General features: G+C 33.7%; 1 protein-coding gene across 1 annotated transcript; it reads left to right on the forward strand.

Moving 5' to 3' along the window:
* The first annotated feature begins 2,295 nt into the window (after positions 1-2,295).
* On the forward strand, positions 2,296-3,486 carry LOC145679577 (uncharacterized). The gene has a single exon (XM_081750153.1). The coding sequence runs from the start codon at positions 2,296-2,298 to the stop codon at positions 3,484-3,486; it is 1,191 nt and encodes a 396-aa protein (XP_081606279.1).
* The last annotated feature ends 12,232 nt before the right edge of the window (positions 3,487-15,718 follow it).

The raw sequence follows: 15,718 nt of genomic DNA on the forward strand, positions 1-15,718 counted from the left end.
ATTTAACACGTCGTGTCATTGTTTACTAGATGTGCTATAATGTTCATAATGATTAATTGCACTTCCATAGCAAGTATTAATGATTAATGATAGATCAAGTATCAATCAAGTTTCGTATGTGTCAATACCAAAAGTGGTAATTCCTTTATGCACTGCGAATAGTGCAACAGCATGTTGTTAATCGTTGCCTTGCGTGTTTGACATTCTTGTCTTTGAGAAGTGCATAAAGTTCTGTCGGAATCTGAAATTTAATAACGTTGCAAGTGTTAAGCTTATGAACATAAAATATTTTCCTGAGAAGGAGGAATGTATAAGTTTTGTTTTGACGCAGTAATGACGCTTGAAGCGGTTGTCGCATGGCTTATGGCTTCTTTCATACAGGAAAGGGACAATATGTGATTTGCAGAGTTGAAACCTTACGTTTAGTTCAAAGAAAGGTGCGAACAATGTATCAGACATCACACTCGATGGAGAGGGGTATCGAGATACGATAAACGTTCAAGGCTACGCGAAGTCTTCTAGATTTACCACGCAGTAGAAGGAAAAGATCAAGTAAATATGAGATTCAGAGCGTGGAATGAGTCCATCCCGTAAACAATAGTTCTTGGAATTGGGAATGCCTTGTATTGGTTTGGCATTCGATTTTGGTAAGCCATTATCGTATGAGGTGCAAACAAACATTGCAGTTTAGTTGTATTTACTTAAGAACTATCGGCAAAATATTGTTCACTGTAGGTCCTATTTGGTCCCTCGCCTGCCTCATTTCTTCACATTCAGTTGGTAATCGTGTTTGAGCTGACAACAGTGAAGTATGGCCAATATGTGAATATGCAGCCAACAATATCTGAAATCATGTGACAATGGGAACTCAGTACGTAGAATTGAGTTCTTTAAAATAAAATACGAAGTTCACTTGTTCATGTTCCTTTCGCATTGTACTTCTAGATAAATATCGTGTGCCTATCAATACGTAGCGAAGATTCATAATATAGCACGTTTACTAAAACAACATATTCTTCTGATTTCCTTATCTCATTGACCTATCTTCAACTTAAAACAAGTTTATTAGCAAGGAAAATATTTGTCATCTTACTTGGAGTAACATTATTTCCTTGACTTTTCTCGCCATCATATAAAGTCGTGTTCAGATAAAATGATACAGACATAAGGATAAATTTTGATAAATTGACTGTTGACTTTCACTTGTAAGCATTTGAAAGTAGTACCTATCTATTCGATATTTAATTCACATCAATCAAATTTAAAATTACATTTGAGATAGATAAATGTATAAATCTAAATTTGACAAATGTTATGTAGTATGTCTTCTATATTAGAATACACATGTATTTTTTGGGCGGCATAAGCCTTTAGTATTCAACACCGAGTTCTAGCTTAGATAATGATATTATAGTTTTATAATATTTTTTGTGGTTTTATCACTGTGTTTTATTATTTATTGTATTGTTATTTATTTATTATTGCCTTTTAAAAATAAAACCTCTTTATTTAAATTAGTTTTTTCTAATTCCAGGAAAACTATCCGCTGTAACTATGAGAAGTGGTAGGAACAGATGTATATTATTCATCCAGGCAATGTTTTATATTGAATATGCTCAAATCCATGTTATACCAACATCCACACATCACATATTTACAATAGATGAAGAGGAAAATTTTCAGATAAGTCATTGTATCAAACAATATCTTACTAGCAAGGCAACGAATCCAATACATCTGGCAGTGATTGCTGATGATGCTACAAGACATCACATCAGTGAAGTGTTATTACATCTTCATCACTATTATGTTCCAGTTACTATTGACTTCACTCAGGTGATGCAAAAGAAAATACTTTATCATACACCATTTCCAGGTAAAATTCTCAATTATTTATGGTTAATAAATGATGAGAATTCCTTGGTGAAAATATTACAGACGGCAAAAACATCCCCTGAATGGAACCCAAGTGCTCATATTTTCATTTTGAAACTATCATCACAGAGGGTATGGATAAGGGAAGCCATTACAGAGTTGTTCAAACAATGTTGGAAATCTAAAGCATTAAACGTTGTCCTCTTTCAACACATTCCAAGCGTTAATTTAGTTTTGTCAGATACAAATTCAACTTACTTCAAAAATACCTTAATGACTACGTACAATCCTTTTAGAAATTTTGAAAGTGTGAGTGTATATATTTATAATATATCAAATAATGAACATACATATTGTCACCAAAATACATTGTTTCCTGATAAAACAGTGCAATTAAACAGATATCAACTTAAAACTGCTATGGCATTTAACTTTCCGTTTAACAAAATAAACGGACATCTCCCAAGGCATTATAGTTTTATTGGTCCAGAAGGAACAATGTTTGAAGAATTCGTTAAGCGTATCAATGCATCCGTTTTTCTTACCCGAATAATGCTGTATGGCAATGTAACCAATCCGAGACTTGATGGAACTGTTGCAGATTTGATACATGATTATATTGATATATCGTTCAATCCATTCTTCCCATTTCCAGAGAGATATAATGTTATAGATTTCAGTGTTTTTACAAGTTTTACACCACTTTGTTTTATTGTGCCTAAGTCGCATAGAATTCCACAGTGGATGAATGTGATATTAGTATACGAATTGGATTCATGGCTGTTAATATATGCTACTGTGATTTGTATACATCTAGTGTGGAGAGTTGCTGGAAAATTGTCTCCTTCAAATAAGGGCTATTCGATTGGGAAGGAAATTCTTGACGGATTCTCCATTTTGTTGCAATTATCAGTAGAAAAACCTCAATCATTCTCTTTGAGATACGTATTCTTTTTATACGTATATTTTAGTCTAGTAGTAAATACAATATATCAAGCTACCTTAGTAAAATATCTTACGATTCCACACCATTATCTTGATCTTAATTCAATTGAAGATTTGGCTAACTCTAAACTGAAAATACGCGGCTACCCCACATATAAAACTTTCTTACAAGAACCGACTCCTCATATGAAGAAATTATTAGCAAGATTTGAAAATGAATTAAAACTGCCGAATTCTCTGGAGCTTATAGCTTATGATCGAAACTGGGCTACGCTGGAAATCAAACAGATGCTGGAATATTACATGATTAATCTCTACGACTATCCCGATTCATTATTTCATGTTATTGAAGAACCTATTCTTGTTAACTATCGAGCATTTCCTCTTCTTAGAGGTTCACCGTACCTTCAAAGATTAAATAGTATAATCACTCGGATTTTTGAATCAGGCATCAGGAACAAAGTATACAGAGATGTGATGTTTGAAGAAAAACTCTCTAAATTGAAATCAAGGAAGGATCTAAGTGCACATGTAGGAATACAGCTTACACATATTGAACCTATATTCTTAATGCTTTGTGTGGGAAGTGCAATAGGATTTGTGTGCTTTTTAGTAGAAGTATTTCGTAAAAGCGTGTTCAATCCTAGCTCAAAGAAAATAATGTAGAAGTTTATGAATATCAGGATATTTTGGACTTCATTGTATGTTCTCATGTAACAGATGCTATGAGGAGGATTCTAAAGGTAATATAGAATCAAACGAATACTCAAGTGCATATATTATAGCTCTTCTCTAAGGTTACCTGCATTTTTTTTAAGTTAGTGTATACATTCTAAACAATATAGAATATTAAAAAAATGAAAAGTGTGAGCCAGGTGGTATATACACAAAATACTATTAAAGAAACTAATAACTGTTTCAAAAGCATTTGTGGTACACAGGAGTTTTGAGTGCACAGTATATGACGTCATAATTTTTCCAAATGCATTTTTGGTAGACACAAGCATTGAGTGCATTGTATTGTGAGGTCATAGTTGTTTCCGAAAGCATCTGTGATAGGCGGGAGTTTTGAGTGCACTGTATATAACGTCATAATTGTTTCAGAAAGCATTTGTGTTGGACTGAAGTTTTTAGTGCGCAGTATATGACGTCAAAATTGTTGGATATCTTAATTTATGTACTATACGAAAGGTCTTGCAACTAATTATAAGTTCTTGTAATTGCATTTTACGGATTTTATCTCGATCATTTTCTAAACTTTTGATGGTTCTCAATGTCTTTAAGTTATTAGAAAAATAAATGTACAAGGTAGGGGATAGCGAAGAGCCTCAGACATTGAATTTAAGATATTCGGGTAATATAAAAGATGAAATTAAACTGAACTTTATTGGAAGGTGTTAATTTTCATGGACATTAAACATAAAGAGATTTCTCTGTTAAAAGCTTGTGTCTCAGAAAAGTAGAATTTTTCTGATTTACTGAGGGGAGAAGTGTATTTGTTTCAGCATAAGAGACAGGAGGCCAACTTTGAACTTCTGATGAAGATATTGTTACAGTATCGAAAGGGTCAGGTAAATTGTTTATAGAAGAGCTGAGTATTGCCTTATCAGTGTGTATGTATATGTGTAACTGAGGTACATATTCTTCCCGTACACTATATACATACAGACATACTGATCTGATTCCTACCTGTTAACTGGATCTTGTAACATGAAGCTGCCCGTAATAAGAATAGCTCCACTGTTACCGGTCAGGAATGCACAACATTCCCCACATTTAATTCAGTTAAAAGAAATACGGATAGTTTAACCTTCAATAAATAAACGTATTCTATTAATATGCAATTCTTTGTAACTAAATAAGGACAATCTAGGATAAAGGAAAATCTAATTTTCAAAAAATACTTTATAAAATATCCGAACTTAATAGGAACAATTTAACATTATATGTATCGACTGAAAACAACATCTAAATAGAATCAACTACAATATGAATATTAGCCCTATATATATATCTCAACAAGACAAAGTCAATCAATTATCCTGTTACAATTTGACTAACAATTTAAGCTCGCTTTACATATCAATGTCTTCACAATATATAATGAGTATTAATCTCTTTGATATAATATATATTAATACGTAACTCACCAGATATTATACAATAATTTTTCACTATAAGCTCTAGGCAGCCACTAAATATATATAACACTTATAGGAACCTTTAAACTTTTTTTCTTTCTTGACCGGTTATATTCTTGTTAGCAACTGACTTTTATCCAACTTCAAAAAATTTACGAACGCAATAATTTCGAAACTCGCCACCCATGGCTCTACCTACCATAACTCTAGCGGCCAGGATTTTTACTAATACAAGATCACTGATTACACCTATTCTTCCAAACTGAGCATAATTCATAAAATTTAATATCTCAGTACACACATCGGCCCTCCTGGCCAAAAATAAATTTATTTATTTATTTTAATCTATTGCTAAGAATTATAGGATCAACGTATGTCATGCTCTCATAATTAGTAATTAGTAACCACTAAACTCTAATTCCTACCCAGAATCATACAACTCATTCACCACCAACATAAAAAAATATAAACTAAATAACAAAAATTTCCCCCAAAATTTCATTAATTCACTCACTCATACAATCCATACATACCCCCATCTAAGCACCACCATCTACTCCCGAATTAATCTACTGGGTCATATGTCTATGATCACATAATTCATATGCAATTTACAAAGCGTATTTCAATTATAAGAACACATAAATACCTGAGATTTTTTTAAGTACCCCAAAATTGACTGCCAGAGCAAATAACTCAACAATATAGGGAAGAAATCGAAAAATTAACACTTACAGATGTCATCACGTACAAATACAAATATTACTACTAATAACTAGTCAAATTCAAGGATAGTTCCATACGGCTCTCGGTCGATTGACATTCCTTTCCAGTCAAATTCTTGTACAAATATTTACAATATGACATTAAACGACAAACACGCGGACATCATTGAATTCCAGGCCTGGAATACACAAAACAATAATTAACAAACATACATTAAATATACATTTTAGATATTTAAATCTAAACCAAATATCTGGATGCTGCCAATTTTTTTTAAAGGATAAAGAGACGGATCATTTCATTAATACACTTAAGTAATATACCTCCTTTCTCGATAAGGTTTAGTTAAAGAAACATGAGTCTTTCTTACATCGCGCTCATTACTTATAGATCTTACTTGAAGGCTATTCGGCCCTAAGAACTTGATAATCTCGAACGGCCCCAGCCAGCGAGGAAGAAATTTTCGAGTTATCTTATCAGCTAAAGATGATTTAAACTGAGCCTGAATTGAAACCTTATCCCCAAGCTGGTAATTCGTAGGCGATCTACGTTTATCAAATATCTTTTTTTTCTGTACCATGCTCTTTCCATATTTTTCATAGCATTTACCCAAACATCTACCTTTCCCGCATCTAAATCAAGAATTCCTACATTCCATTTAACATCAAGTGGGTCACATACATTATAATTATATACCATTTCCATCGGTGAACATTTCAATTCAGAATGCTCTGCACAATTGATCGAAAACTCTATCTCGTTAATCCCCTTATCCCATTGAGTTTGTTTGTCATGAAAATAAATTTTCAAACAATTTTTTAAAAGACGGATGTATCTTTTAGCATTATTCGAAGAACTATGATAAGGAGAAATACGAATGTCACGAATTCCTTGACCAAAAAGAAAATCTCGAAACCTTGCAGATACATATACACTATGGTTATCGTGTGCTATTGAGAACGGAAAACCATGCCTACACATTAATTTATACAATTTATTAATAATGTTTTGACTATTCAAATTTCTAAGCGGTTCCAAATACATAAACTTAGAGCAAGAATCTACTACAATTAAGCAATATCGACCAGATCTAGATTCTGTTACTGGCCCTATTACATCCGTGTACCAAATCCCGTTTATCACCTTCTCAAAAGTTGATACTAACTGACCCATTTGTTTATGATTGTTACTTTTCATACGTTAGCACTGGTCACAAAAGGATACATATCTTTTAATATCATCTATCATTCCCATCCATGTATATCTGGAACATATCTTCGCTATAGTTTTCCTCGTTCCAGTATGAGCTCCCGGTATTATTGAATTATGATAAAATCCCAAAATAGTATTAATTAATTTCCTCGGAAGACAGATCTTATACGGATTTCTTAGCGCTTTAGTTTTTTTACACAAAATATCCTTAACTAACTTATACCCTTCCACACATTCTTTTCTCTTCAACTTATCTATTATATTATTCAGATCTGGATCCCTCCTTTAGTATTCCTTAATAGACACACTAGCTAAAGGCATACTCCACATGTTAATCAAGCACAAATTTTTTACCTTGTCCGACAAAGACGGTTCCAACACCATCTCTTCAAAATTCTCTCTATCATACAACCTAGAAATAAAATCTGGTACCACATTTAAATTAGTAGGGACATGTTTAATATCAAAATCAAAAGCAAGAAGTCTATACAGTAAATTACCATACTTCTTAACCCGCTTTAAATTTTTAATAGCGTACGCAAGACCTTGATGATCCACTCTCAACTCAAAACGAGAATGCAAATATGTTTTAAAGCGTTCCATCGATTCGATAGCTGCAATAAGCTCAAGCAAGAATATAGGCTTATGGAAATCATAAGGTTTTAGTTTACGAGAATAAAATGCTACGACCTTTAACTGCCCTGTACTATCATATTGTTGTAAACAGCCTCCAACGCTACGTAATGTTGCATCGCTGCTAAGGACGAATTTTGTATCTAAGTCAGGCAATTTCAAAACAACATGCGTTTCAAACAGTTCTTTGATTTTATTCAACGCCTCTTGTTGCTCCTCCGTCCATTGGAAAGCTACTTTAGGTGACCTAAGTCGATTAAGTGGTTCCATGATATCCTGAAAATTAGGTATAAATTTACTGAAATACTGCAAAAAACAGACTAAACTAATTAAACCAAGTCTATTCTTAGGCGCTGGTAACTTCTTTATTACTTCGATTCTTTCAGGATCCATGTACGTACATATTACCATTCTCTATAACATGACCCAAATACGACACGCGTTTCTAGAACAACAAAGATTTGCTCACAGATAAAGTTATTCCGTTTTCACGGAATTTACTTAGCACCTTCTCCAACAATTTCTTATGTCCTTCAATGTCTGAACTATATAATATTACATCATCAAAGAACCAATCAACGCCCTCTGATTTTAATGAATATAATATATTATTCATTATTCGCGATAAAACGAAAGAACCTGCCGCTAATCCAAATGGCAAATAATTAAATTGAAATAACCCTCTATGCGTAAGGAAGGCAGTATATTTTCGAGAATGCTCAGTCAATTTAATATGCAAATAGGCTCGGCGTAAATCTAATTTTGAAAATATAACACCCTTTGATAACTCCGCCATAACATCTTCTATCCGCGGCGTATACTGTGGATTTAAATACAAACGTCGATTTAGCCCTTGGTAATTAACTACCATACGAGGATCTCCTGTCTTGTTTTTTACTAGAAAACAAGGAAATGACCAATTACTATCACTAGGCTGTATAATTTTTTGAGCCAACAATTCATCCAATACCTTATCTAAATACTTTTGATCAACACGGGACAACGGATACGGTTTGTTTCTTATGGGAGTTTCATTATCAACCTTGATATCATACTTAATCTTTTATCTCACCAACCCTATCTGTAAACACATCCGAAAATTGACACAATAAATTGTTTACATACCCTTGTAATGAAGGATCTGCCTCATGTAGAAGTGGATCTACCATAATCTTATCTTGCACATCCGCAAACTCCTGATTCTGGAATAACGTAGGATGACAATTTCCAAAAGTCGAATCACCAACCTCTCCTCTAACATACGGGTTTAACGGGTTCTCTCGATCTGTCTGGACACACCACTTCATGGCAGGTTGATCATGTTTACTACAAAATACAAATCCTCCGGCAGCATTATTAAAATCACTTGAGGGGGGTGTCGGTTTATAACAAGAGGGACTTCCACCTTTTCAAATTTCAAGATTAATCTGTTAGTACTTAAATCAATTTGAGCCTTTATAAATGAAAGTTCATTTATGCCTATTATGAATACCGGTTCCAACTTCTCCACTAAAAAAAAACTTTAGTTTATAAACCTTGGTATGAAACCGAATAGGCAAGACCACACAAGAATGTAAAGTAATAGTTTTCCCATCAACACCACTACCACGAAAAGTTTCTTGAATTAGTTCAATTGGCTGACGTAATGTACTATTCCACTGTTCGAAACACTCTTTATTAATCATAGAAATAGACGAACATGTGTCAATTCCCCCAAAGTAATGCTTTCCCAAAACATATGCACGCACAAATGTTGCAATTAATCGTTCACGTTGATTAGAGAACTCTTGAGTACTGAAAGTAACAGCCGAATTTCTGTCCCTTTTCTTCGCGTCTTGTGGTACATAGTTTTTATTACCCGTTTGATCCCTACTATTCGACACACGAGTCACGTCGCGTTGCCGCTCACTATTTGTTCTCCTATTTACCGCCACTGTCCTTGCTCGTACTCGGCACTGGGTAATACGATGATCACCTCCACAAAAGTAACAGTCTATTTTTTTCTTCTCCCAATGTTGAGTATTACGAACTATAGAATCATAAACCAACTGATTCCGCTGAAAAACGTCATATTTTTGAACTTCTCTTATAACCACTTCTAAACTTGCAGGATATTCGTATCTAAACAATTCATATCTAATTTGAGGTCTAAGTCCCTTCATTACATTATCCAAAATGGCAGTATTATCTTTAAGTCCCATACAAATAATGTAACTATCAATCATGTAATTTACAAATAATACTGTATTTTCACTTGGCTGCTGTATTCGTTCTACAAACAACCTTATTATTTCCCTTTTTCCTAAATCTGTTATAAATTTCGCAAACAACGAAGAACATATTTTAATCCAATCATGCGTTAACGAAAACAAATGCAATAATTCATTATAAAGTACGCCAGATGTTTTACCCAAAGCTGCTATTAATACAGATTCTATAGGAAATAGTCCTAACTTAGTAACCCTGTATACAGCCAACATAAACGAAAATAACTGTCTATCATTCAAACCACTACAATTCGGAATTTTATTCATATATTCAGAAAAACTACGACTTGCAGCATTTACTGTTATTTTATCAAAACACGTATTAAATGGTATAAACGGCTGATCAGCTGTTGCTCCTACACCTTTACTAACGTTACTAGGTCTGCTATTATGTAATCGCTTATCTACCTGATTTGAAGGACAAGCAGGTGGGCTGTCATAAAGCGAACGCACAGAGCCATGACCTTCCAGAACACCACTACTAAACAGCAAATTATCTACAGCACTCAAGGTCGTCGATCGAAGCGTATCACTACAGGTGTCTGTACTTGACCCAACAAACGGGTTACCTTGCGTTTCATTACTAGTAGAATCAAACAATCCAGAATTATCCGTCAAGAAGGACATATCCCAGTTCCTATTTACTACTATTTCCTGATCACCATTTTCGAAATGATTTAAATATAATTGTGGTCGGTCAGAATCCATTATGCCCCACTATTAACACTAACTTTACAAGAAAAGAAAAAGAAATAAGCATATAATTTTACATATATCTGCACACATATACAAGACTCTTAATTTCCTTCTTTTTTATCTTATCCTCTTTATCCACAATTGGGAGCTCATGTGGTTCGGATTCCACGTTAATCAGTAGGTCCACGTCTCATATAGCCTCGCTGCTGAAAGGGACGCTAAACTAAAATCAACTCAACTCAACTCTTTATCCACAATTCTCTATTTTTCAGTTTATTATAACTGGTGAGCTTCGTAAATCCTAAACTACCCATTAACTGAAATGAGTTGCTAACAAGAATCTTGTGTAACATGAAGCTGCCCGTAATAAGAATAGCTCCACTGTTACCGGTCAGGAATGCACAACATTCCCCACATTTAATTCAGTTAAAAGAAATACGGATAGTTTAACCTTCAATAAATAAACGTATTCTATTAATATGCAATTCTTTGTAACTAAATAAGGACAATCTAGGATAAAGGAAAATCTAATTTTCAAAAAATACTTTATAAAATATCCGAACTTAATAGGAACAATTTAACATTATATGTATCGACTGAAAACAACATCTAAATAGAATCAACTACAATATGAATATTAGCCCTATATATATATCTCAACAAGACAAAGTCAATCAATTATACTGTTACAATTTGACTAACAATTTAAGCTCGCCTTACATATCAATGTCTTCACAATATATAATGAGTATTAATCTCTTTGATATAATATATATTCATACGTAACTCACCAGATATTATACAATAATTTTTTACTATAAGCTCTAGGCAGCCTTATAGGAACCTTTAAACTTTTTTTTCTTTCTTGACCGGTTATATTCTTGTTAGCAACTGACTTTTATCCAACTTCAAAAAATTTACGAACGCAATAATTTCGAAACTCGCCACCCATGGCTCTACCTACCATAACTCTAGCGGCCAGGATTTTTACTAATACAAGATCACTGATCACACCTATTCTTCCAAATTGAAGCATAATTCATAAAATTTAATATCTCAGTACAATCTCGACCATGTGCTATCGCCAAAGAGGGACACTTATGATTGGCATACCTTCCTTGTTAGTTGGTGATGCTTAGAACGAATTGAGTACACAGTTATACACACATCGGTATAAAATACACCGAAAAACAATATTTAAATGTGTAGTTCAGAGTTTTGATAGATTAGTTGAAAGTTTCCTAGTAAAGATCAACATAAACAATTTCAAAATATTAACATATGGTACGTAATTGAATTCAATTCCTATATTAATAAAAGTTATTTAAGTTGATTGCTAATAAACAAATATAATCAAGATAAAACATTTCTTAACAAAAAAGGTTACTATATATATATTGCGCTTACTAAACATGTAGCGCATTGGTCATAACTTGTAAAATTACGAACTTTAATAAAATCTTTTGATGAAGTTCGTACATAAGCTCTGATCTTGTACATAAGCTCTTTAGCAATTTATTCCTATTAAAACGATTGCAAAGAAAGAAACAAAAATTCAAAGGAAGCATCTACTATTGCAGCTTAATGACTCCAGGTGCATAGGTTTCAAAGTCTTATTTGGCACCCCATCAGCTATACGAAAGCTTAGGAACAATTAATATCATTATTCATGTCTAATCTGTTACAGAACAACTGCAACAACTATCCATCTACAAAGTAGTAACTAAAGGTATGTTCTATCCTTCCGCAGATGATTATCAAAATAATAGAATCTTGAAGAAAAGGAAACTTCCCTTGTTAGTACTGTGTGAGACTATTGTTAGTCTACATATAAGCTCAGATTGATTGTAAAATTGAGGCACACAAGGTATTAATGCTTTAAGGAGGAATATTGTACAATTCTTAATTCAGTTTAGCACTAATTTTTATCAGCGATAATGGAATAGGATACAAGCTTTGGAATCTTTGCTCCAGAGCTGATCACAAATGTTTTGTTTCGGGGATTGGGTGGCATATTGTAGTTCATTCCAATGTGTATGAAACTATTCCTTAACAGCTGAAGTAGTTTAAATTTCCTCGGATTTATCAACTGGAAAAATTACGGTATTGGCCGAATATAACATCTGGAAACTTAGAATTCCCACACAAACAGTGAATATCCGTTGGAGTAATTGTAGAGTCGATAGAATATCGGGAAGTTGCAGCTCATAGCATTACATGCAGAACCGTCGCCTTATTTTACGGTATGATGGAGAAAGTCCGACTAGAAAATTCCTTGGAAGTCCTTGTACAAAAGCAATATTTGTTGTTGGAAAGGACGTGAAAGATGACTGTTTGAACAATATTATGCATTTCCAATCACAACGGTCTATCTCCCATATTATCGTTACATATTCTTCACGTCAAAGCTTTGTTGGTGTTTGATAACTGCAAGCAGATTGCTGGTGATCAGATTCTGTGACTCGAATAGAATTGCAATTGTCGCAATATGCTGATACAGATACTGATTGAGCTCTTCAGTTAATTTTACTGCATTCGATTTACGATCCTGGGTGATAATTCTCCTCAGTGCTGGTCAATTCTTGTCATTAAAGCTTCTCCTTCAGCTAGTATTACTCTTCTTCAATGCTGTTTCTCCATAAGTTTAGTAGTCCATTATCACATGGAACACACTGTACCCCACGACACACCTACAGTGACCGCAACAACTATTGAAGACTAGGCTATACACTAATCATAGAACTGCTCTTTTTTACGTGTCATGCGTCGGAAAAATTCGGTAAGATTCGTGGAACTGCCTTCCAAACGCACATTTGAGAAAAAGTGAAAAAGCAGACATCAACAACGTTGCCAAACATAGAGCGACAAAAACAACACTTAAATAACACTAACACGAACACTAATAATTATTCGAATTAAATGGTAACAGCAATAACAGAAACAAATATGAAACAACCATAACAATAATAACAATACAACGATATGTTGTATTCTTTTAAACTTTTTCTGAGCAATATGTGATATTTCTATAAATATGTACTAGTCAGCTATTTCTATGGTAGAAGAAGAAGAAGACACAAAATTAATTATATTTTAAAAATCAATGTTTTCTTGTATTTATTTGTTTGTTTTTGTAACCATGACGATATGTTGATTGTCGATATAGAAACGAAGTTACTGTAAGCTATAATATAAATAACATCAGAGAGATCACAACGAACATAAAAAGATATAAGAAACGACATTTTGGTACCATATTAATTTTGTTTATTTGTGTGACTCAAAATATATCCAAGGATCAGGGCTATAGAATGTTGATTAAGAGTAAATAAATTTACTATTGGTTCTAATAACGAAACGAAACTTAGCAGCTATCCGATAATACTGTACCTTAGGAGATATTATTCGTATAACGTGAGAAACGACAGTGGCAAAATTTCATGGGTAGGGGTGGCGACCGGGACATACCTTCGTGATCACTATAACACAATAGTCATCTTGAAGACACACTTGCGCTAACTAACCGACCACTCACAATTTGGTACTTTGAAATTCTTAGAAATTTCCTATCTTGCATCACCACAGTCAATCCCTTCAACACACAATTAAGTTCTGCTTTTCATAATGCACTACACACGATTATCTGCCAAAAACAACGACAAGAAATTGAGTATTGAGTATTCATCTTCAATGTTGAATGTACACATTTTGCGCATCGGAAGCTACGAGCAATTCCTTTATTTTAATATTCATTTGTATGTATAGGATTTTTATCACGTATATTGACTTCTAAGGCCTGTGACAAACATCTTAGCATTTCAGCGAAACGAATGAAACGCAAGCTCTGGCGTGACGTTGCCAAGTGGTGAAGTTTTGTGGCTATGGGTAAGCAGACAAAATACAGCCTGATCAGATGGCAGAGGATAGACGTGGATGTGTGCAAATTAACGTGGCAATACCGCTGGCCTCTCATTTGCTAGCGGCATTTAAAGGAACTTGGAGCGCCGCCTTCAAATGCCAAGATGTTTGTCACGCCGTTTAGTACAAACTGCCTAATAAAATTTAATTGGACTTAATTTATGTATATTTACGTTTGAATTTATAAATAATCAGACTTATGTTAAGTTTTGCATTCGTCTCACGTAATCTTAAATTTACTTAGAGGTCATACTAAATTACAGAAATATAAAGTAAAGCATTCTTCATGTGACTTCCACTGTAGACTAGTATTAAGAACTGCATTACTATGTTAAAACATACACTCAGTGACGTAATGACAACATACGTAGAATTTATCATTGAAAAAGTAAGTATTAGAGAAAGAAATATACCAAAGGAGAACAATACTGGTAATAAATGAACATACAGAGGAAACTAAGGACATTCGGATATATTTTACAATAAAATATGTTGTTACAGTGTTGATATAAAGTATGCTAGAAGGAAGAAGTGTGAGGGAAAGAAGATTTGAATTAAGTGTAATATTAGTATTAAAAATAGTTGTAATTTTACACTTAATGTATTTGTTTCAATTGTTAATCATGATATACACATATGAGTACAAAATTAGGATATTCAAGAACTACTTGTGAACTTACCTCTGTGGATGTATTTACAGATATGAATTTAATTCTACGACACGAAATAGTCCTTCTCTTGTACTTACCCACGTAACATTATGATCATTACATAGTGCATTGAAAGGAATATAAATATATTTACATGTACATACATGTGATTATATGTTGAGCGATTGTATTACATCCTCTGCGACTAACGTCTACTGCAAAGTTTGGTAATTCTTCATTGTCTGCAGTTTGCTTCCGTACCTAGTCAGGCTGATCTTAAGACGAGAAATATCCTAATGTCTTTAAACAACTGAAACCACGTCTTCTCTTCCGATTTAGAATGGTGTTAGGTTTGGAACAAGGAATATTTCTTGTTAAATACCATCATCATGGTGAGTACACATGGCGAAAAATTAGTACTGAAGGTTGAGTTGCATATATGTGTCCATAACCGTGTTTGAACTCGAAATTACCATGGGATAATTCACCACCGCTTCTTGGTCCCAGTGTAACCTTATATGTCTTGGAATAGCCATATACCTCTATTGTAACAGATTTCTATGGAAAAGCACAAAGGGAACTCTTCTGCCACTTTCCTTTACAGAGTTTACACTGACCCTGGAGAGGGTGTGATAAACACAAGGAAAATGTTCTT

Source organism: Thermobia domestica, chromosome 2, assembly GCF_964235325.1.
Source record: "Thermobia domestica chromosome 2, izTheDome1.hap1.1, whole genome shotgun sequence".
Classification (NCBI taxonomy): Eukaryota; Metazoa; Arthropoda; class Insecta; order Zygentoma; family Lepismatidae; genus Thermobia; species Thermobia domestica.

Bases quoted from the DNA above. Each gene is read 5' to 3' on its own strand.
- LOC145679577 (XM_081750153.1), top strand. From the start codon at position 2,296: ATGGCATTTAACTTTCCGTTTAACAAAATAAACGGACATCTCCCAAGG.